This window comes from Danaus plexippus, chromosome 15 (assembly GCF_018135715.1).
Source record: "Danaus plexippus chromosome 15, MEX_DaPlex, whole genome shotgun sequence".
NCBI lineage: Eukaryota > Metazoa > Arthropoda > Insecta > Lepidoptera > Nymphalidae > Danaus > Danaus plexippus.
This window is the reverse complement of record NC_083547.1, coordinates 2,496,002-2,521,224: the sequence shown is the minus strand read 5'-3', so window position 1 is coordinate 2,521,224 and position 25,223 is coordinate 2,496,002. Positions and strand designations below refer to the sequence as shown.

At 34.7% G+C, this 25,223-nt stretch overlaps 2 protein-coding genes across 4 annotated transcripts in view; one reads left to right on the top strand and one right to left on the bottom strand.

The window, feature by feature from the left end:
• Positions 1 to 810: 810 nt before the first annotated feature.
• LOC116766185 (tetraspanin-9-like) lies at positions 811 to 3,476 on the top strand. The gene is made up of 6 exons (XM_032655927.2): positions 811 to 959; positions 1,092 to 1,286; positions 2,139 to 2,315; positions 2,491 to 2,583; positions 2,883 to 3,002; positions 3,178 to 3,476. Exons 1-6 carry the CDS (start codon positions 912 to 914, stop codon positions 3,313 to 3,315), a joined length of 771 nt encoding a protein of 256 aa, XP_032511818.1. The 5' UTR covers positions 811 to 911; the 3' UTR covers positions 3,316 to 3,476.
• Positions 3,465 to 25,223, bottom strand: part of LOC116766183 (protein kinase C-binding protein NELL1-like) — a 34,971-nt gene continuing 13,212 nt past the window's right edge. Inside the window, exons 2-18 of one of the 3 annotated variants that reach the window (XM_032655922.2) lie at positions 21,875 to 21,982; positions 13,271 to 13,421; positions 11,910 to 12,186; positions 11,663 to 11,818; positions 11,453 to 11,581; positions 11,254 to 11,347; positions 10,681 to 10,872; positions 10,324 to 10,443; positions 9,952 to 10,091; positions 8,841 to 8,961; positions 8,150 to 8,389; positions 7,746 to 7,853; positions 7,216 to 7,358; positions 6,583 to 6,732; positions 6,091 to 6,261; positions 5,337 to 5,386; positions 3,465 to 4,476 (exon numbers count right to left, since the gene is read on the bottom strand). In XM_032655922.2, the coding sequence (XP_032511813.1) occupies positions 4,374 to 4,476; positions 5,337 to 5,386; positions 6,091 to 6,261; positions 6,583 to 6,732; positions 7,216 to 7,358; positions 7,746 to 7,853; positions 8,150 to 8,389; positions 8,841 to 8,961; positions 9,952 to 10,091; positions 10,324 to 10,443; positions 10,681 to 10,872; positions 11,254 to 11,347; positions 11,453 to 11,581; positions 11,663 to 11,818; positions 11,910 to 12,186; positions 13,271 to 13,421; positions 21,875 to 21,982 (2,453 nt within the window). In that variant the 3' untranslated portion in view covers positions 3,465 to 4,373. The remainder of the gene's footprint in view (positions 4,477 to 5,336; positions 5,387 to 6,090; positions 6,262 to 6,582; positions 6,733 to 7,215; positions 7,359 to 7,745; positions 7,854 to 8,149; positions 8,390 to 8,840; positions 8,962 to 9,951; positions 10,092 to 10,323; positions 10,444 to 10,680; positions 10,873 to 11,253; positions 11,348 to 11,452; positions 11,582 to 11,662; positions 11,819 to 11,909; positions 12,187 to 13,270; positions 13,422 to 21,874; positions 21,983 to 25,223) is intronic. The other 2 variants (XM_032655924.2, XM_032655925.2) reach the window with 2 other exon arrangements.

Below are 25,223 nucleotides of genomic sequence, written 5' to 3'. Positions count from 1 at the left end.
AAAAATATGTTATCATGTTACAATCCTTCGAAACACACGACATCTAATTAAATTTGTTTAAATTAAAATAAATTTTTTATCGAACTGCTGGACACACACATACACACGCACATAATCATACTAGTCTCATTGTGCAAGTGACTAAATACAGGAATGCATTGTGACTGAAAAATGTATGAAATTCACTATTTTTATTTATACTAATTTAAATAACATATACGTACCTATGTCCTTATAGGCCATCCAACTATTTGTTAAAATTGTTTAATTAATTTAAAACTTAAATATAAGTAAAATAAATATTAAGAAAAACCGACAAGTTTTCATTGAATTAATTTCACATTATTAACTACATTCGCCCTTTTGGAAACTGGGAAATTGGGAACGATGGAAAAAGGGTTATGAAATACCAAAACTCGAATCGTAATAGTTTCCGAAAATATACAACTAGTGGAAAAATTTTTTCTTACATTTTAATTTGGTACATTGAACCTAGTTTTGAGTTTTAGTTTTTTTTAGTAAAATTGGATGATAAAAAAAATCGTCTTATTTTTTATTGCATAAGGTGAAGTGAATGCATAGCAGTATTTGTAAGAACGTAACTTAACGAGGACCGAATTGCAAACAAGTACACATAGATCTCAACCTGAGGACACGGAAATATCAAATTAGATAAGCTGAATGATTGTTATTTTATTCAAATATTTGTATTTAATATATTTATTTTTATATACTTTTGTGTTTTTTAAAACTATAATAATCTTCATATATGATATTATGAATAAATTTGAAACAAATGAAACAATTATTAAAAAAAAAAATAAACGGTCGTGTCAGGTAAAGTCATATATTGACGTACATTTTTTAATAAAAACTATATCAATTAAAAAGGAAACAGAAATATTAGCATCATGAAGAGCAGCTCATTAGTATTATTTGTTTGTGCTGGTCTACTGCTTGTAAGATATTACATTATTAATGAACACACGTAGAATATATAATGACATTAATATAATTTGTTAGTTAAAGGGAAATTATTTCGTTTAAACAGATTTAACAAATAGGTTTTTTGGTAATTAATAAATTATTAGAGTGGCGGTGCTATTCTCGGCGGTTCAGCAACCTGGAGTCTCATGCGTATCTCCTACTACTTCTGGACCACTGATCTTGGCGTCGAGCTGGGATCCAGTGTGCTGTTTATCTCCGGAGCTCTGTTATGTCTTCCCACATGTTGGCTGTGCACCCTCGTGCCGTACCATCCTAGGTCCATATCGCTTTTGGCAAGCGTAAGTAACCAATTTCATCCTTATATATTTAAGAATCTCAAAGAATGAACTTCTCCTAATAATAAGCATATAGTAGAAACCTTAAAAATAAAAGACTGAAGAAAAAAATACATAATAATTACTCTGTTATTTGTATTAGTAGTAAAAATAAAATATTGGTCAGTAAATATAAGTCATTCTTTTATATGCTGCAATTCACTCTTTACAAATGCTTGATTTCGTAAAAGCAGACTTAGAAGGGCTTTATCTTTTTTATCCTTTGCATTCTTAATAATCAAACTTAATTATTTCTCCTATTATTACAAAAAAAAAAATCACCATAACCTTTGAAATTTCACAATTTTACTTTTGATTTCGTCGATAAGGAGATTTACTTTTAAGTCTTATGGATCAACATCAGCTGTTAAAAATGCTAATCTCATTGTTTTTCTCTCGAATTATGAAATAACTGCTTTTTGCTTGTAAATTAAAATGCTTGACTCTGACCTTTCTCACGTACAAGTGTATTCTAGAATCGTAAGAATGCTGTTTATAAGATGTCCGTAGTTTCATCTACGTATCCTGTACTCACTAGGAAGAACATATAGAACTTTTCCTCACGTAAACATGTCAGGATATCCTTTACTTATCTTTGCTGGGGATTTTTTGTACCATTTATGAATGACAGCTCTAATTTAAATTTTCTCCATTTTCGTTTTGACATTCCTAGGTTCGGATACATTAAATATAAAAAACTGCTTTATGCTTCTCTATAGTTTTGAGGCAAAAAGAAATATCTTTGATTCTTATATGTATTTAAAATGTCTGTTTCTGATCACCTCCTTGTTTAGTATATGAAAGACATTATTTCAGTTGATGATACTCGTGACGTCGGGTCTGATGCTGCTATCCATAGGGATTTCTTCTATTATGGGTCTATCCCGTGCTGTTAGGGAACAGCACACCTTAAACACTACAATGTTGAGGACAATGGCGTTTGAACCAGTTGACATAGCTGTTAGAAGTGCGTTTGCTTCGATGCAATTAGAGGTTGGTATTGCTTCGAGTTGGTTCACAGTGAATTATTAAAATTTTTATTGCATCTGTCTTATTTTTAACTATAAGCTTGTAAGATAGACATGTTTTGAAAAAAAAAATCATTAAAGACAAAAAATATGTCAATTTTAATTATTTGCTAAAGTGTAAACGTATTAAAAATGTTTAGTTAAAATGCTGCGGTGTCAATTCTCATACCGACTGGTATCTTCATCGCAATACACTGCCCCTCGCATGCTGCGGACGTGTTGGGATAGGAAAGGTAAGGATAGCTACTTTACTATACACAAGCGGACGAGTTGTATTCAACCGGCTACCGTTTCTGAAACTTTATTGCGATTGCCAGGTAAAGTTAGGTCTTCAGATTATCATTCATAACTCCTTGCATTTGATAGTATGATATCGACGTAAATGAATGAAAAACAGCAAAAAGTTTTCATAGGAATTCTATGAATCTGTTGTCTATGCGTCGTAATAATAAAATAAATTGATAGCCGTATTCCACTCTAGGAAAATATTTTTGATGAAATAAACAATATAATAGTATATTATTTTTTATAGAATACCGACCATTGTGAAATACCGTTATACAATCGGGGATGTCTAAGACCAGCGCGAGCTGAACTCCGCATGTACGCTAACTCTCTTGCCGTGCTAGCTTGCGCCATTATTTTGGTTAAGGTATCTTGTATATGATATATTATATGTAATTTAAGTTTATTTTCAATACCATTCATTAATTTTGAACGTCTATTTATTCGAGCACATATATATACTGTTGATGGATTGTTTGTAATTTGATGGAATTAATTATATTTTATTAAAAGGTTGTATTAACAAATTGAATGTTTTCTAGGCGGTAGCACTTTTCGCGACTGTGTATACTATGGTCACGGGTGTAACGGAGCGAAGTTTGGGTGTTAAGCAGCAGCCGCTTCGTATCGCCTACCTCCCAGCCCCCCCGATAGTACCCCTCGCCCCACCTGCCCCTTAACACAGTCTTCCCCTTATTAGTTATTTACAACTTTTAACATGCACACATTAGATATTTATAAACATGCAAATTGTAAGTACTTCTGATAAAACTAGGGTAACTAAAATTATTTGTACGATTTTTATACTTAATTCTAATGAAATATACAGTTTTGGATATAAGTAATTGTTTATTGTCATACATTTTATTATTATTGACCAGATAATTGATATAGTAACAATATTTATCTTAACCTATGGGTGGGACGACTCATTGAAACGAAATGATTAGGATATCTTTTTAATCGTAATTTTTTGAACACAATACAACATGCAAGCATCAAAATGCTTTTTGAATTTAAGAAACAATCATATCTCTTCTATATTTGGTACCTATTTTTGGTTATTTTCAAAATATTCATGAAAACGTTCTCTATATATAAAGACAAACAGAAACTATAATATATTAAGAAAAAAATATTACAACAGGGGCGCGAACGCGCGGGCATGCGCGGGCGTGCGCGGGCTTACCTAAGAAACTTAATATCTACAGGACTATCGAGATTTGGAACATTAGGCCGGGGAGCGACGACCCGCGGCCGCCCGCGAGTTCGCAACACGCGCCCGCCCCCGACGCGGCGGCACTATACCATACTCACAACAATAGCTACACGTTACATGTCTAAGATAATAATTATAAGCGATCCTAGTCAATAATTTAGAATTCGAAGATTACAGATGCGGTGGGGGCGACGCGTCGGTCCGTCGCCACAGTCACTCGGGCACAGGCACTACAGGACTAGCACTAGACCTCGCACGCATTCAGACGCGACGGACCGAGGCCAGGCCGGCCGACAGGCACCGCTCGCGGGTCGCGGCACGCTTCTATGATCTACACGATTACTATAATATTGCTATGACGAGGATGAACCTCCGATGGCGGAACGGTGCGTCGGGCGGCGTGGGGCGCGGGCGCGCCGCTCGCTCAGTTAAGGCCGGGAGCGGGGCGCGCCCGCGTCAATTGGTTAACATTAGGTCTATCTAGAATAAATATGGTGTGCGTGGTCGCTCAGGGCGGCTCTAGCGCCGCGCGCCGCGGTGCTTGCGGTGAGGTCGTGGGGCGCGGCCCCACCACAGCGCCGCCAGGGCCAGGGCTGCCGCCGCCGCCGCGTCGCGCCGAGCTCTGCGTCAACCACACACTCACACACCGCACACAGGAGTTCACTATCAACTACACACATTGCTACTACCCTCTAGCATATACGTGTATATGCTTTTATAAAAATCGTTCAGTAACTACTAGCTTGACTAGAATTAAGTGACGATACAGAGCTATATAGTTATTTTGAATAGATTTACTATTTATAACTATTTATTACTGATACAATATACTCAAAATTAGATTTTGGGAATTATAGTTGAATCGAACTAAATGTGACTTTTCAATTTAACAAAAATATCTTAAAATATCTATATATATAAGATAGTAATTGAATAAAATTTTAAATACAGATCCATGCTCAAAACATTTTTAAAGGTAAGTTTTTTGATAATAAAAATGGCATGCGTAATGAATAGGAAAGATTCGCATGCAATGAAATGTTCCTATATATTGAAACAGAATATACGATTTAAATATTATTATGAAGCAACAAGCGAAGTGAAGCTTTGCGAAATGACTTTATTTAGCAGCTGACCACTGAATTAAAGAATTTATAAAGCTCTATTACTCGTACTGTTTTTATACTGGCCTTTCCTTTTTCTTTAGCAACGGCTCTTTAGATATTTTCCATTACTTTGTTTTTATATTTCTGCTTGAAACTAAGATTTAAATTTAGATTCAAGATCTTATAATTAATTAGATATTATGACTTCAGACAATGATATGACTAATATGTTGCTAATATATATAATATTGTTTAAATAGAGCTTTAAGGGTTTTGGTCAATTTAACTTCCGTCGCATGGTAAATTAAGCCGAAGATATAGCACAAATAAATGTTAATATAGCGTATGAATGAGTAAGAAGAGTGGGGATGGTTACCGATGCACACAACACGCGAGATTGCTCACCAAAGTAGCACACTGCCCGCCCTGCAACAAGCGAAAACAGTGTTCACTTTCACACCAAGCGAACTCGGCCACGGCTTGGTTAGTCGTTGATTAAGCGGATTGATTGCAAGCGATTTATTTCGGTAAAATCCGAATGAGCCGGATTGCGGTAAAGCGTTACTTACCTTTGAAAACTGTAAATCAGACATTTGGTTATTTTATGGGGTTATTCTGCTTAGTTTAGTTAAACGCGAAGGCATTGTGTAAAACATTCTGATGGTCAAGGGGAAATGTTGAGTGTTGAAAAAGTTTAACAATTTAAGGGTTTAAAAAAAGGCTAATTGTATTTTAGCCTTTACTTTTTTAAGAAGAAAATGTATAACTTTTGACGACGAATAGTTTCGCGAAGACCTAATTCATTCACATAATAATTTATCCCTGTAGTGAGAAGTCTGACAAATCACTTCTGTTTTAGGTACATTGATAGGTGACAAATGTCTCTTATTCACCCAAAACCGTAAAAAGGCACCTAAAATATTTATTCTCTATACTTTATTATTGATGTTGGCTTCTGAGATATAAGGTCACGGAAGCTGATTTTTGCCAGGTCTGTTTAGTCACTATATTAGCAAATACATATACACGGTATGGTTTTGGAAATTAGAACTTATTAGACTTTTTCATTATAGAATGTGCGTGGTGAAAGAATTTTTGTTAGTTGTTTGCGTTTGTCCGTGCTCACGTACCTGGCACGTGGGGCAGTGTGGTGGCGCGCAGCCCGCGAGCTCGAGGCGGTGGGGCGTGCGCCAGGTCTCCCCTTCGCCCCGGGTCTTGCTCCCCGGGGCTTCCCCCGTGTCAAAGGCGCAGCACCCTCCACCATCCTCGCACTCGGGCTCCCAGCAGTCCACCTCACCCAGCTGGAAGGGATTTTTATTCTTATTTATTGAATAACGTCTCTAAGGAACAACTTAGGAGATATATATTTTTTGGGGTTCATTCATAAATACATTAATGATGTTCAGGGAATTTATAAAAAAATCCTAATATTAATTAAACATTAAGTACACTTAAAAAAATTTTCGCTAACGTTCAAGGTACTTTTTCTTCAGATTGTTATAATTTAGCATTTGATTATTCTTTATATTTAAGCTCAAACGGACGAAAAAAACCCTTAAACTTAATATGAATAAAAAAAAATTGAATCACAGAAAAAGTGTAGCTATCAATTTAGAACGTACGAGGCATTCACAAATCTGGCACTGGTAGAGCCAGCGTTCGCCGCTACGGAAGGTTACGTGGTGCATTTCCTGGTGACGGCAGTGATACCGAGAATCGCAGTGAGGACAGCAGGACGACGGAGCCAGGGGAATAGACTCCGAGCTCTGGAACTACAGAACGAAGATTACATATTGTTCGGCGCTACTTCGAGTAATGTCTTACAAAATGACTAAAGCCACTATTTATACCTTATAGTTTTCAAATACAGGTTGACACTTGTTGCCATTACAAAATTATAATGGTTCAGTGTTGTAATTAATTACTATCAGTCATAAAAACAATTCTAAGGATTATAGTATATCCTAATTAGTACAGCATGGAGGGCGCCACTTGTAACAATATATTTGATAAGTAGCGAAAATGTTTACCAGTACATAACCAAGTACAGTACCAAGCAGAGAACTGAAACGCGATGTATTCTTATGGTTTTAATAACATAGGGAACAGTTCCATCAAATTCACTAATGAACTTTTTGACAGTAGTCTTTATCTTAATAGTTTTAGTGTCCTTATGTGCTTATATACTTTGTAAGTGATGCATTTATTTTTCGTCATAATCATATAACAGATACTTCCTTAATTTCTCAACTCACAGTTAGCGACGTGTTGTCCGTGTCACAGGCGCACACAGCATCCTCGCAGGTAGCCACCCCACTGGCACACGAACATGCCCGACATCCACCGCCTTCCGACCACCGCCCGCCGTCAGACACGATGCGGCCTTGCCATGAACAACCTTGGGAAGTAAACGAGTCACTCATAACAAATGCACAATAAAGAACTCTATGTTATATTTTGATGCAGGAAGCATTAATTTTATTAAATAAAAACTTAGGCTATATAATTTCGGTTTTCGTAGTTCTAATGATATGTTTTGTAACAGTAATATAAACCCATCGATGTTAAAACTAGAAAACGAAATTTGGCACAGCTGTTTCACTCGTGTACACTGGTAATATATTAAGGCAAATTCCTCGCTGTACAAACACACATTGTAAGTCAAACAACAGCTTAGTAAAAAATAGGAATAGTGAAGTACTAAATATGTTTACTTTCACAATTTATGACTAATATTTTTAAAATAAATCATCAAATGAGCAATTTTGAGCCCTAATAGACTTACTCAATTCACAATTTTCTGTATCACATTCACATCTGAATCCTCCGTCCGTGTTAACACACCGTGCGCTTGGATGACAGGTATGAAAGCCTTCAGCACATTCATCAACATCTAAAAAAATAAATATTATTTCTATGGACTCTTTATAATATTATAATGCAATATATTTTTTCATTATGTTATATTTTCTGGATCTATGTAATATTGTTTCTTAACAAGATTTTAAAAGGGAAGAGTTTAGTATGTATTCTATATTTTATCGTGTGACTGTAGCTCTCTATCTCTTAATTTCTTCAACACGATTTACTTTACTTTAAAATTCTAAAATTATTTATATAAAAAGTTATACCATATATATGTGGTCTTTGCATTAATACAGATGTCTACAGTTTGTATAACGCATGTACCTTCGCAGTGATCTCTATGGGGGTCTCTTCTATAGCCGTTCTTGCAGACGCAGTAGTATGAGCCAGGGGTGTTGACGCACGCGGCTCGCGGCACGCAAGCTCTCGGCGCTGCGGGGTGAGCCGCACGCAAGCATTCGTCAACGTCCCGCTCGCAACGAGCGCCAGCGAAACCGCGTGCGCACGCGCAGTGCTCCGGACTGGCACATACACCGCCGTTTAGACAACCTCCGCTACATATAGCTGGAATAGGTAAAGAGTATGTGTGAATTGGGATGATTTGATTACCTTATCAATTATTTAAATTGTATTTAGTGAATATTAAAAGTGATCAAATCTTTCAATAACGTCCTTTATTAAAGGAATGCTGAGATAGTGCAATACGAATTAGTTTTATGTTTTAATTTGATGGTTGAAATATCGCTTGTCAATACACAGTCTGATAGAGATAATATTATATTATTACTTTTTGAGTAAAATATCTGTATACTATTTACCCTACTACCTGTTGATAGAGTGTTCTAATATTGGATACCCAGCTTGACTTCTATGACCATGTAATTTAACAAACAATTTTATTTACTTTGCCAATAAACGTCCGATGAATCAATTCAAAATTAAAGCTTGGATGTGTTCAATTGTTATTATACGTTATATTCAATACTGTTTGTATTTCTATGATTGATGGACTCACGTGTACATGTATAACCGTCTCCGGAGTATCCCTCCCTACACAGACAGGTGTATGAACCAGGCGTGTTACTGCACTCGGCGTGAGGATCGCATCCATGTGTGTCACTCAAACACTCGTCCACCTAGAATAGAGATGTTGCCTACTTTATTTTAGTTGATACCATAAAGTGATCCAAATTTGAAATAAATTGATCCGCCAGGAAATTAATGTCGTGGATACCGCGGGCAGAATTGTAATGAATTGGTTATGAGTCGGTGAAATCGCCAGACGATATATGTACGACGTAACTTATAAAACAAAAGTGTGCTAAGGATGAGATAGCGTTTAGGGACAAGTAGTGTAGATAGCTCTGAAGAACGAGGGACCGATGATTTGAGAAAGTTAATACGGCTTCTATAGCTGGATGAGGGCTCTCGAGAATAGCAACATTTGGTGAAGTTTGAAGAAGTCTACGTACAGCAAGTAATGGCCATAGATTGATTCGAATGAGACAGGAGTAACACTTATTGGATATAAGGTAAAATGATTTTCATAAAAAAGTGTTATTAAAAATCTTTTATGGGGATATAGAAGGATTTCGTTCAGGAATTCTCTTTATAATGCATTAAATTGACAATTTGTTCTACAACATCCTTTCCATTGCAGATGAACAAAAGCGATCGTTTACAGTTTCCCTTAAATTTTATATAAAAATTATAATTCTTATGGTAGTACGTAAAATATCTAAAAACAAATAGTCTCTAGTCCTATAGTTATATTTTGAACAATAAAGCAATGTAGAGCTTAAACTAAGATTAAAATTAGAAAATATAGAATGAAAAATTCATCGCCACGAGCAGGTTTCCAACTTCGACTCTCCGGAATATTGCGTTCCAGCTGATTTACCAATTAAGTTATCGTGTTCAGACTCGAGTTTGTAAAATAATAATTCTATATATTTAACTCTAACTTGATTGAGACAGTAACCGGAACCGGAGGTCGCAGGTTCGAATCCTGCTTTGAATCGAATCTTGCTTTCTAATTTAAATTTTTAATTCATTCTCAATATTGCTAGAAGACCATCCACTTGGACACAATATTGTTATTATTTCTTGTCTATAAACTAGTTTACCTCAACACAGTTGAATTTATCCCTCCTGGTGTATCCCGGAAGACATTGACACACGTACCCTCCTACGACGTTCACACAACGAGTGTTGGAATGACAGTGGTGACCGTAAAGACCACCAGCCGCTTGACATTCATCTACATCTATATCACGCAAAACAAACATCAGTGTAATGTAAGGATCAGTTTTTGTAATGGACATATTAATACCTCCACATGTAACATCCATGACAGATGCAAAGATTTTTGTCTTTCATTCAACAAAACTTTATAAAATAACGATAAAAACTCTGTTCAACGGAGTCGTTTGGGAGAGTTCGACTTGATATATATTGACATGAATTATATGTTACGTATATTTTGAATAAAACATTACCTTCACATGTGATTCCATCCCCTTGGAATCCTTGATTGCATTTACAAGTGTACTTTGTATTAAGATTCATACAAGTAGCATTTTCATCGCACGAATGTCCCATACTACAGTAGTCCACACCTTTAACGTTAAAAAAGGTCATTGTACATTTCATGGTAAAATTTATTGTAATTTGTAATTAACTGATTATTATAACTATTTTATATATGTGTATAAAAATATGAAGTTTTACATTTTCATAGTCTCTATGTAATGCATAAAAGGAGCAACTGATCTAAATAACTAAAAATTTAATTTTCATAAATAAAAAGTTATCATAATATATACATATACTATTTATTTATAATCTTTTCTCACCAGGGCAGAACTTGCAACACTCCCCGGGTACAGTAAACTGGTCCGGGGCGTCGCAGGGTAGCGGTGGGCAGGCTGTGTCGGGATCGACGCGTGCGCATTGCATATTACCGTCGTGACAAACACACTCCGCGCACTCTTTGGGAGCGAATCGCTCGCCGTGTTCATAAAGCGTGCCCTTTAGGAGGCACTGTCCTGTTGAAACATAGTATCTTATTCATATCTACTTGAAAATATTTGTATGTATCGAAAATTTTTAGTTGCGTTTCGCTAGTAATTGTTTTTAGATACTTGAATCGTTTGAATATATCGTAAAAATTAGAAAGGTACTCCTCCGTACTTTATTGGAGGTAAGCACAGAATGTTAGACATGAATTTGACAACGATTGTCTCGATACACTTTATAGTATTTATTTTACTACATAAGTCGTCAAGAATGTTTTCAATCCATTGGATTATATTATATCTTAACGAATAATTATACTTAAACATTAAACAAAAATAATATCTTTATCAGTTTTTAATGAAAAATATCTCCTCTACTTTTTTTATCGAATTTTATAAATTATCGCTTACTCAGACACGTGGGACAGCATTCTCCTGGATGTAACACTGGATTTTTACATTCCGCTCTGTCGCATTCTACTGGCCTGCACGTTATTTCACCATGCTATAATAAATTTAGAGAACAATAACATTATTTCGTTAATCGTGCTATAATAATAAAAACGTCTACATGATATGTTTTTTTTTTTATTTTTTTTTATAATTTTACCACGCAAGAGCAGCGATTGCAGTCTTTTTGCCAAGTTGCACCATCTGCGTGCACTGTCCCATTAGAGTAACACGATTTTTGGCAATCACATTGTTCTAAACGCGCCAGTCTTGCTTCGGCGCCAACAAGCTAAACAGTAAGATATACTTAGAATTGGATACTTTACTGGAATATAAATATATTTATATTACATTTGAAATAAAAGAATACCTTTAGTGAAAGGTCATGGATATGTGAAGTTAGTTCCTGTACAGTGGCTTGTAGCAGTGAGAACTGCCCGCAAGTAGGGCATTCAGAGTCCAGTCCCGGACACTGTACCAAATAGCCGTGAGGCCCACTCACCAATCTAACATCTTGAAGGGTTCCCTGAATATTTTATTTTATATTTACCACATTTTATGTTACAACATAAGATATAACAGACATTTAAAACAAGTCTTATAATATACACACTAACCTTAAATAAAGAATGCTTGCTATTTCTCTGTCCTACCCACAATGAGAGTTGTGGTTGTGTAAAATTCCGGTCTGGTGGTGGTATTAATCGTCGATATAGCGGGTGACAGTCAACGAGCAGAGTTGCTTGCGCCCCTGAGACAGCAAGTGCCACCCGATGCCATGCGCCATCCGCGAGTCGAAACGGGAAGGTCTCCACTCGGGCCGTTACGCCACCTGCCTCCACGTAATGAAGACGCACCTCATCTCGACGACCACTTGACTGCAACTCCAGATACCTGTAATACAAGGCCCCGACGCAATTGAGTGACAGAACCCGTCGCCGCGTTCTCGGAACCTCCCTCCGAGCGAACAGTTCCGAGGTACACATAAACATTTCAAAGAACATATATACTCGGACGGCAGACGGGAATAGACCGGCCGCGAGCGGACCTCGGCTCGCTCTACATCTCAATATCGCTCGGTCGGGAAGGGGGCCATGTACCTCGGAACGAATCGCGTTCGGTTCTCATAATTTGTTCTGACAGAGTTTGCCTTAGGAACTGCGCGATCTACAAGATTCATCGTAGATAGAAATTCTGGAGGGAGATTCTGTGCCGACCGTCGACCGTCCCGCTGACATATCCAAAAAACGATTTACAAATATTAAACCCTAATCATTGTAGAATGAATTACTGAATGGCACAATTACTGAATCCCATGTCGCTTGGAATGCAAGTGCGGAGCCCGACGCTGAAGTACTGTTGAGGGCGAGGGCCCGTAGCGATATAGCAACAACAACATCCAGGTATATATTGATAAATGGGTTATAAGGGGACAGTTAGACAGACAAATATAGAACAAAACACGTCAAGACACAGAACACAAGACGGACGACGGCGGATAAGACACGGAGACATGCAGGTCGACCGCCCGTGAACACATACGGACATGCAGAGCAGTGAGCGCAATTAGGTTAACGGATGGATCGAGGAGGGCATTCCGAGGCACAGGACATTCCAAGATACATGATTCTCCCCTATGCGCGCGCACGAATGTCAATACAAAACACATGCGTGCACGCGCAGCGATGTTGAGATCTAGAACTTACCGGTGACAGTGGCCGAATCCCTTAGGCTGATGAGTTTGACGGACATCCACTAGCTGGGCGCCGCACGCGCCCGCAGCTCATATCGACTTTCTACCTTCGCCGAACGGACCACATCGAACCTTTGAGATCTATAGATCATCGATCGACATAAATCGATTTATAATATTTTCTATAGTATCATAGCGTTCATTTAGCATCTGAAAAATTGGTTATCGTGTAGGTATGGAATATAACTAATAGTATGCGACCAAGTTTATGTCAAGGCTCTGTACCTGTTGTATCCGTGAGAGAAGGATAGAATTGTTCCCGAGTTAGCCGGCTCCTGTCGAAGAGCGGCTAGGACTGTGAACTCTGGCGATCGTCGCAGAAGCTCCATGGCGTGGTCGAAGGCCGTACCTTCCACCTGCAGCGACCGCGAGTCCCCTGAACAAAATTAATTGCTATTTTAACAAAGATCTGTCATATACAACAATACTCGTATAGAGAAATCAGTATTGTGGTAGTATGAAAAAGTTTTATTCCATGAAAACAGGTCCGGTAGTCTAAATATGGATTATGTATTCAAGTATTTATTTAGAACGCAATAATTACAGCTATGCAGAGCAATAAATTTCGATATAATCAGTGAGTTCAGAGCTCGCTACGATTACGACCTTTTCGTTACGGCTCTAGATTCAGAGAATGATTGGCTCGAAGCCAACGTGTAATATAGGGTTTTCCATTAAGGGCGCTTGATCTTTGAAATGCAAAAAAAAATACATGTAGGAAAGATATTTGCGAAATTTTTTTTTATTTGGAAGGTCTATCGACCCCATTATGTATGGAATATGACATCATTCAAATGACCGCCACGGCTTCGGTTGGTGGCGCGCACACGAAAGGTCCAATTTTCGATGACTCTGGCGCACAAATCGGGCTGTATTTGATCGATGGCGTGGCGTATGTTGACTTTGAGGGCATCGGTGGTTTGCGGCTTGTTGGCATAGACCTGCGACTTAAGAAAACCCCACAAGAAAAAGTCCAGCGGGGTCAAATCGCACGATCTCGGTGGCCAGTTCACGTCGCCTCCGCGCGAGATGACCATGTCCAGAAATTGCTCGTGCAGAACTTCCATCGTAGCGTGTGCTGTGTGGCACGTAGCGCCGTCCTGTTGAAACCACATGTTGTCCAGATCCATATTCTCGATTTCAGGCCAAAAGAAGTTGGTTATCATCGACCGGTATCGCTCACCATTGACGGTGACGGCCACACCATTATCGTTTTCGAAAAAATACGGACCAATCACGCCTCCGGCCCAAAATCCGCACCAAACAGTCACTTTCTGCGGGTGCATTGCCACTTGGTGAACCTCGTGTGGATTGGTCTCGTCCCAAATACGGCAATTTTGCTTGTTGACATAGCCATTCATCCAAAAATGCGCCTCGTCGCTGAAGATGATTTTTTTGCCAAAATCGGCGTCAACTTCCAACTGCTCTAATGCCCAGTCAGCGAACACACGGCGCTGTCTATGGTCATTAACCTTGAGCTCTTGGGTCAGCTGGATCTTGTACGGGTGCAGGCTCAAGTCACAACGCAAAATTCGCCAAGTTGTCGTCTGCGAAAGGCCGAGTTCCTGTGCGCGACGCGGAATTGACTGCCGCGGGTTTTCGAGGACACTGTCGCGCACAGCGGCGATATTCTCGGCAGATCTCGCGTTACGTTGACGCACGGGAACCGGCTGATTGTTAACTGACCCGGTTGACTCGAATTTGTCCACCAATCGACGGATAGTCGACTCGGCAGGACGATCATCGCGACCGTAAAACGGGCGAAGTGCGCGGAACGTTGCTCGAACTGAAGACCCATTTTCATAAAACAATTTTATGATTTGCACGTGCTGCTCGACACTGTAACCTGCCATGGTGGTTTGGGAGGACGGAATGAATATAACACACTGCATTTGACAGCTGTCACTCAAACAACATGGCCGCAATCAGCTGTCAAAGTTCAAGCGTCCCTATTGGAAAACCCCATAGTTAAAAAGCTTTTGAATCATGGAAATGAAACTTAGTAATCATGTTTATTGATTTATTCTCTTACTAATATGAACTACTGGTTGAATGACTCTTTACATATATTAACAGTTTGAATAAATGACTTAAGGTATATATATATATATATATATATATATAAAGTAAATCGTAAGTGTTATAATATAATTTTTCCAGAATTCCTTTCTATTTATTGAAAATATTATTTTGCATATAAATACGAAGGTGTGTTTTTTAATACTGTTTGCTTTTATTTAAAATGAAATATGATTACTTTATTGTACTCCGGGGTTAAAAAATGCCTTTACTTCGCGTTTTCGTGCGAGTTTTGCTCTTTTACCTTAAAGGTGGTATTTTAAATATATAAATCTTATGTAGTTGTTCTATATTTAAAACAGCTTAAAAAAAAGCGTCCAAAAAGTTAAAAGAATGTACACGAGTTCAGAAACAGTCGAGTCCGAAAATGATCTCATTATCTTAATAAATACTTAGCATCCAAAAACAACAAATGTGATCTTATTACTTATAGAATTATTTGCTATAACAACCTTTACTGAAAACAAAAGATAATAATTCATTTATATAAAAATTATTAAAACATTGCACATAAAAATTACTTTATTATCAGTCACATAATTGATATAAAAATCTTTTCCAATTGTTAACGTTACAAAAACGTTATTTTTTAACAAAAAATACTACGCATTTTTTTATTATTTTTTAACTACATAATACCGATGTTTCGGTTAGTTAGCAGAAAACGTGATTACGGACAGACGAGATGGATGTCTGTCAGTTAGTCTTGTTATTTGTCGTCTACCAAATTAAGAAATCTTTGGCGGTATGTACATAGTTTTATGATATTAACTTGTGGTATGCAGTGATGGCATAAAGATCATGGATATATTTTTTTTATTACCAGATATATATACTGTAAAACTGCTAATATATGTATTTACAAGCTCAAACAAAATGTCGAATCAAAACTGTTTCAATATAATAGAACAAAAGTGATTTAACTAAAGTAATAAAGAATATTCAAGTAACTCGAAAACCGTGGAAGTGCGCAATACAAAGAACTTTAAAGGAGGGTTACTGGATAATGAAATCACACGTGGCAGAGCCATCGTAGCGGGAGGTTAATGGCGTAGAAGGGGAAAAAATCGGAGTGGAAATAAAATTAATTGGTGTTAAGCTTAGATTTAAGGACACCGTAAACAAAACTGTCATGATATTTGTTTAAAAGCTATCTCAAAGCCATTATGCACCAAGTACGTAACCTCGAAGATAAAGCAGTGTAAATAAGTAGTAACTTTTAAATATCCTAATAAAATTTTTCTAGATAAGTTTTCCAAAGAATATAAAACGTCGAGCAGTGAATTATATAAGAAAGTTTGTAGCCGAGAGAGATGACGTTAACTCCGTAGACGGTACAGTGCATCGACCCCTCACTAGCAGAGGGAGTTTTTAATGTTTTCAATGATACGAAAAATTTTCACCACCAATTTGAAATCGTCAAATTTCAAATATTACTTCACTGTTTTGTAGTTAACTCATATAGAAAAAAACTTATAGCATGATTGCTAATTAAATTTTTTTTGAATTTAATATTCTCATAATTACTGAGGCCAATGAAAAAATATTAAAAAACGTATTGTTACATTCTCTTAAATTTAAAAGCAAAAAAAAAAAAAATTTCATAAAAATACTAAGTCTAAGTAAATAAAATTAATGTATTAATAAATATCATATTTTTATCCGACTTCAAAAAGGAGGCTCTCATTTTTTGAAGTCATTTTGAAGCATACATATGTAGTTATGTACATCATAAAAAAATGATCGTTTTTGGATTAAAGTAGTAAACTAGTTTTGAGTTTAATTTCAATGTAAGGTACAGTATTTGAAGCTCTACAGACCTATACAATAAAAATATTCGAGGAATTACTGTAGCAAATTAATTTCACCAAGATGTATGAACATTTCCTTTCTAGATATTTTTGATTTCCTTTTATTTTGTCCTGGTATATTTCAGTATTAAAATATGCAAATCTTGGTCATGAGACCTTTTATGACGAGAAAACACGCGATGCCTTCGTAAAAACAGCTGTTTAATTGCCTTACGATGGTATGAGGGAAGATAAATAAATCTTTGAGTTATTTTTTGCGTGCTCTGTTAACCCTCACCCCATGGTATTAAATTCAAATTTCACTTTGCATCAAAATTGAATTCCGTTATCTTGTTTTGGCAGAGTAAATTATATTTTTTTTAATAAATTGGAGGAGTGGAATGCCTCCTTTTTATGATTCAAAATCTTTTTTCTATCCAAGCGCCGAAAGATTTGAGGCTGAGATTACTTTGTTATAATTTTTTAAAATATAGAGTTATTTCTTTGTCATGTTTTATAAGTTTGTCTTCTTTATAGAAGACCTATAATTAGTTTATTGATATTTTTATTTAAAATCACGTATATCCATGACAAATTTTAGCCAAATCTTTTTCCGATATTCAATTATAAAACTAGTAATTATAAGAAGATCTCTAAATGAAGTTTGTTCTGCTAAATAAAAAAATTATATTTTAAGGACTTTATTATTTGAATAGTCTTTATGTAACGTAATATACAAAACGTATATTATATATGATAATATAACACTATAAATAATCCTACTTGAATATAAGTAATTTAGAAAATAACTGGATTTATAGGATCGGAAATCGTTCAAATCGCAACTTACTTTTATTTAGTGGCGAGAGTGAATGCAATAATCGTTTGTCACAATTCATAAACGACCCCGATGTTTTAGTTTCATTAAATCACCCTTGTCAAATTTATATATATACAAATATTTGCGGAGCATTTCCTAAACATTTTCAATGGCACCCCGCCGTGATTTTATTTATCGTCCGTCCTTTGTGATGTGTCCACACTGTTATAGGGTCTCATATATATCAAATGCAGTTGCACTCTAATAATATGCATTACATTTATATTAATTTATTTTTATTTGGCTTATAAATGTAATATGAAATTTAACTTGAAATATCTAATTGATTTTTTTTTCAAATAGGCAATTTAAATATTTTATATATTACTATCTTATTATTTAATTTGATTAATTAGAATAATATTTTTAACACAAACCCTGCATTAGCATTATGTCGGATCATTAAACAAAATCACTTCAGTCCAGTGACGTAGCCAAGCCACGTTGACCGATGGCTTCTGATGTGTTGAACGAACCGAGAAAGCGCTAACGTCACTCATAGCGGCTAAACTAATACGTTGTTTTGTTTTATTACAATAAATATTTCACAATCTAAACAATTATTACACCATAAAAACAGATAGTTTCTGTAAATTTGAACGTTCCTATTTCTATAATAGATTTACTTTTAATTCGTTGCAAATAATTCCTTAGAAATTTATTATATTCCATCCCTAAATGTAAGGATTAAGTATATATATTATTTGTGGTTCGGATATCTCGTGCCATGCGCCTGTCACAACAATAGATTCATTCGGTTGTCTTTGACACTCGCAAAACAACATTTATCGCGTGTCTGACTTCGTATGTCGATGACAGCTTTTACCACCAAAAAAAGAACTCAATTAATAATACGATATTGTAATGAAACGTCGAGAATATTTGTTTTGAATTCCATTAACTTTTTAAAGTAAAGTGAAGTTTTTCTTCTTATGTAATAGCGAATGGTTTTAAATGAAAGGAACCCAAGTTGTCTTTTTTAATATCAATACATATTATAAAACAGAGTCCCTCACCAGGTCTATCTGTCTGTCTGTTCGCAATTAACGGAAAAATTACTGCACCTATTAACAAGTAGTTTTAACCACTCGACAGCGTGATTCTCGAAGAAGGTTTTAGTATATAAGTTGCTAAATTTTTGTATTAACTTGGATATATATTAACGATATTTGTTAAAGATGTCAAGAAAACATGAGCCGTCTGAGATATTTTAACGAAAACGCTGCCCAAAGTCTCTGAGATATAACAAAATAATATATGGTGGGATTGTGTATATGTCTATACCTTAAGAATAACATACTATATCCGTTTTACAACTTTTAAAAATTGGCATTCCTAAAGCGTTCATTGGAAAGCTATTTACATAAATACGGTTTTAAATTTTATCAAAATAAATTACTTCGTTTTCCAGCCTACATCAGTATCTGTAAATAACTTTTTAAATCATTTAAATCGGGCGTACCATTTGAAAGTTATCATAATATAAGTTTCATAATTCTCAAAATTAAATAGGTTATTTTATATTTTTTGTAAAAAGCCCGTGCGTAGCCGGGGCTGGTATCTAGTATGTATATATAAATAAACTCTCCGGTTCTACTGAAAGTAGATCAGTATTTTCTTTTGAAATATCTAATTGTTATCCGTAAACTGAATACAAGGTATGAACCAGATTGTATGATTGGTCCAGATGTCACAGTCAACCTGTCTTCACACCATGCCGACAATAGGAGCTTAGCGTTTGACACTAGGGGCATACAACCCACGTTAGAAATTAGGGCGAATACCCTCCTACAATCAGCAGAGATTACACATCTCAGCTAATGGCGCGTTAACGTTTGAGGTGTGCTCAGGGCTCGTTACTTTCATATATTAATACAATTTAAATTTATCAATATTGAATTTCAAATATTTTACAATATAGAATTATTTTGCAAAATTAAATAAATACGCTTATATATTTTGTATACTTTATAAAAAAAAATGGTTAAAAAGAATTACTTTATCGTAAAAATATTTGATTTTCGAAATTCGTATGTCTACATATAGATCTCTATATTCATACGTAGATATAAATTAAATGTATAAATAAATTAAATGACATGGTGAACCCTGTCTAAATGTAACAGATTTTCGTCCCTTACAGCGCTTTAATCACTGGTTGCGGCGATTACGACACGGCAAGGGATGGCTCATGGCATATTTGCCGGTCGGATTACAACGACTTTATTGGTAATGGGACTGTTTCAATGTACGGTCTTATAGATTACAATCAATTGTCCTCGTCAAAATCGTACTAGATACTGAAAATATATCTCACTTGGAAAGGAGAATTTAATATTTTTTTACTTAAAGCTGGGGGAAATTTTTTAAAGAAAAAACTACCTACTACTTTCCAAGTTAGTGGTTGTCTGCGTGCATTTTACAAATGGCCAAAAAAGAACTATCATGCTGTCAAAACGTCAGGAGTATTGAATGTGAATGCGGTATATTCAGCAGAATGCTTTACATCTATCAATTTCCTTACATCTTTGATATGTTTTATAAATAAAGTAAGGGAACTCCCTCTTTTGATGTCCGGAAGTAAAAAAAAAAAACATAATTTTAACAAAAGAACGAGGAAGATAACATTATTATAATATCAGAGTAAAGAAACCTTCTAATAGGAACAGATTTGTATAATATGATATTTAAGTAAGGATAATAATCAGGGATGCCAACAGAATAATTTGTTAAATATATTGAATAATATTAATATGACGGGCAAATTAGACTGGGTGTTAATGTCCTTATTTCGATTACGAAATACTTTTTTTTATCATACAAAATTGTCACAGCAAAGTCTGTGTTTTTTAAGTACTTTCATAAGACATAAAGTTTTTCTATTTAACAAAAAAAAGGGTTGTTTCGAAAATTTTATACAAGTTAATATTAAATGTGAGTTACAACTTTTCGTATTTACAGAAAGAACGAGAAAGCAAGTAATAAAAAACTTGTACAACAAAAATCTTAATAAGAAGACTAATGCTATTTAAATTATCGTTGTCGAGGTTTTGTTAACAAATTGACAACAGATTATAAATATTAATTTAGTCAAAATGTCTATAATTTTTTTCATTCTGCTTGGAAGTATAATCTTTCCATCACATAAAAAATCCTCTTAAGGTATTTTATGAGCTTACTAAAATATGTTCTTTGTGACATGTGAGAATTTTGACTAACGACATTGCACTATTATGATTAAAATTAGTAATGGTGTTTGTACTTGTTAATGAAAAATCTAAACTGCTACGAAACATGCAACGTTTATAAGAACAATTCATTTAAAATAAAATAAAAGAAAGAAAAAAGTAAAATAAGATCTATCTTACTTTAATGTAAAAAAAAATTAGATAAAACCTCTTTTTAAAGTTGCATTTAGTCGGTAGCCTTTGACTTATTTTTAACAAAAACAGCTGAATGATTTCGTAGCTTGAGTATAAGCATAAATTTGTATCTCAAATTAATAAGAAGTTCAGTAGATAAATGGTTCTCATAATAAAATACACTCATATTCAACCTCAAATATATACGCGAACATATTCATTGACAAAAACTAATTAAAAAAAAAAAACAAATAAAAGGTAATCGTGTTGAAAAACGTCATAGAATGCCACAAGTGACTGATTACTAAGTCTAGTTACTTGATTACAAAGTCATTAAAGGTAAGGGAGGCGTGCCACCGTCCATTAGACTGTGGATACAAATGATACTGCATTTAAAATGTATCGTGCCTCGCTCGTACTATGTGCACTTTATTGCATACAATCGCATATTATGGGATTGAATTTCACAAGCTTTTATAGTATTGCCAGTAAAGCTTTCGCTTCTCCCTTAATTACAGGAAAATTTTAATTTGTAAAAGGATTTGAAGTTCTGGTGGTAATTAACTTTATTTGTACACACTTAACATAAAAATTTACAAAAATATTTTTCTTTTAATAAAAAGCGCAGAAGATTCTTATTTTAATGTAAATGTAAATTTTTACAGTGATTTTCTATAGTATAGTAATAACAATTTTAATTCCAATATAATCAACTAACCGTCAAGGGCGTACGCGGTCCGTTGAGGCTGCATGCCAGGAGCAGCGCTGACTCCGGTTCGCGTAGTGTTGTGCAGCGACAGCGCAGCCAACAAGTCTAGCTCGGTGGCTGGAACAATAAAATACATTCGATATACATACATTATATCAACACTGTACTCTAGAAGGCAGAATCACGTTTCATAAAAACATATATATTCTTTGAGCGTTATGAATATATCTTACTTTCTTTATTACAATATACGTAATATATTTATAATCAAACGACGTGATATTCAGCTATACTTAAGCTTTCCGTAATCTCCATTCATTACTAATTTAATCCGTTGATATAATTAATAAAACGTTTAATATATATTTAATACGTTTATAGTAAAACATAAATATTATGTTACTGTATAATACCATTTACTACATTCTCCTTTTCCTCAATAAACTGTTGTTTATACATAATGTCCCAGTTTGGCTTAATCAATACATTTGGAGAATGAACTATTTTCAGAGACATCCAGTATCGATCTATCGTAACGGTAAATATTAGGTTTAACTGTGTCCGACCTTGGAGTACATTGAGCCTATTACATTGTAGGTCGACTCTATAGTATACAATACAAACATATCTTTACAAACATCTCAGAACAGCTATAACTACTGAGTTACTATAACCCTGAAAAAATAAATAAATCAGTTTTCATAATGCGTAGCGCTACATCGTAGCCGCGTAGACTGATACAAGCTACGAACGATTCAGAAGTTAAATTTGACGTTTTACAATATTTGCTTTTATTTAAACTTAACAAAAAAAAAGTCTTCTTTTAACTTTATATAATAACTGACATAACTTTTTTTTTAAATTCATTTAGCATAGGGTAGCAAAGCTGTTTGATTAATATTGGAAAATATCGGTGTCTTCCATTATTTATATTTTAATAATATCTGTAACAGGGTGTAGAAAATTAAATAAATACTTCATTTTATAATATACAAATTTATCAATATGTATTTATATATTAATGAATGCTTGAACATTTGAGCACATATGAAAGTATGCGGTGGAATGTGAAAGAACTTTTTGGAAGTCAGTTAAAAATATCAACCTATATAATGTTCAGAAAACTAAATTGGAGTAGCGTAATACTGACTTCAATTATAAAGCATCTGTTATGTCGAGATCTCTTGTCGCCAGTCGACCCTAATTCTTGACGCTTCCAACAAAAGATTTAAGGGTCATCGTTTACAACAGACGGACGCGAAAGATTTTCCCAAAAATTTAATTAATTAATCTAGACTTTTATCAGACTTCCCAAAATTTTTAAAAAAATATATTATCTTAATTATTTTTCGTTTACAAAACTATCACTTAATATGCACATAAAATGTATACCCAAATATGTTCCATATTAACTGCATCTTTGCTAATGTAACAGATTATAGTCAAGTAGTTAAATTAGTTACAATAGACGAAAAAAAAGTTTTTATGTGATAACGATCTAATTTATAGAATGGTTTATGTGAGTGTCAACCCTGGTGATTGCCTCGTCGCCGCCGCGTCTGTCTCCGGGCGGTGTGTGTCGTATAGCCTCGTAAACTAGCTCCCAGCTCGATTGTCTAGCCTAGCTTTAACTTATATTATGTACTGAAAAAAATAAAACAAACTCCGCTGCAAATGAATGCCCTATTTTCACTTTTAATGTATTGTCCGCGAACTGAAAGTCTTGTTCAAAGCGAGAAGATGTTTTGTAACATATTTTGTGATCTATATTTCTTTAGAAACCATTTTCTCTTTGTTTTCAAAGTTAATGCTCTTTTTAAAGTAATTTCAAATATATTCCACTATATTTTTTCTATTGAACTAAGTAATGAAAAGTTGTTCGTGATACTGCTTCGTAAAGACTATAAAAGATTCTACCGTAAATGGTTGTATTGGAAATGAAAAATCCTTTTAAAATACTGAAAATACTACCCAATTAATTCACCTTAAAGCTACGGTCTTATCTATGAGTCATGAATTTGAAAGCCTTAACAGGTTTTATGGGGCATGTTACAACGCAATATACTTAAGTACTATGTTGCAATTGTGCAGTTCCAGACGAACTCAGTACAATGTTATAAAATAGACAATTTTATACATTTTCTACTTATAGCTAACTGAGTTTAATGACTGTAGGGACACTCAAGTCTCGAGGCAGCTGAATTATATCTTTTACTTCAAAAGTAATCTTCGTCTTGAGAGAGATTTCCATCAAAAGAAAAACGAGAATAACCTACTTGCAAGGGAAACAAATTATAAGGAAAATATTCTTACCAATATAAGACTTATAAATGCAATACCGTGTTAAATTTCATAAGTTATGAATGGATTAACAAGTATGAGGGTGATAATTAAAACAGTGCTTGCCATTTTATGCAGTAATTAATTTATAACCATCAATTTCATTACACTTTACCCCAAAAATGATATCATCACTATCAAAGCGTATTTTATATAATATGCGAAGCAATTAATCAAACAAATTGTCTACGTCCGTAATTACAGACTATTACGGTTTTCGCGTAAGCGGTTCGACGAGACGGAACAATTTCAGTTATTCACTGTTAATTCCTTAAATTAATTACCCATTCGAGTGTAGTTGAAAGCCTCTAGAATTTAGGGTGTGGATCACTCGTATATCATTTCGCTAATGATCCCCGAATTAAAGGACCATTGCTTTTATTTCTTTTTTTTTTTATATTTATAAACTGTGACTTTAGTAATACGAAAGTAAAATATTCAAACGTCAATGCACCGAAGCGTAACGAGCTAAGCTTCGTTAAGCCTTTTCCATGAATTTAAAGAAGACCCTCGTCCTATATTTTTTTGTTCTTTGACCTTAGTCCTTTTATTAGCAACAAAATAATGAATAAAACTAAAAGTTCCCTTACAGCAAAATATATTATATAATAGTTAACCTACTAATATGCTATAAAAATAAACAATCATATAAATTTTATCACATAATAAAAAATATTTATGACATACCTAAAATATTTTACTTATTAGTGAAAGGGGCCATGACCTTTCTAAATACCAAAATATTAAGCGTACTAAAAATCTGTATCCAACTCACGCAAGCATTCTTTATATAACTATTCCAACTGTCTACGAAAATTGTGAATTATGTCAAAAAAAAATATCTTTTAGCAAAATGTTGGGTATTTAACGTCAGTCAATTCTGAAAAATATGACATTCAATATATTCTCATAAGTAATTGAAATAAAATTATACACATGTGATCCCATCTGCGGCTGCAATAAATATTTCCCTTAAGGGGAAAGCGAGAAAAGTAATATACCAAGCCATATTTAGTAC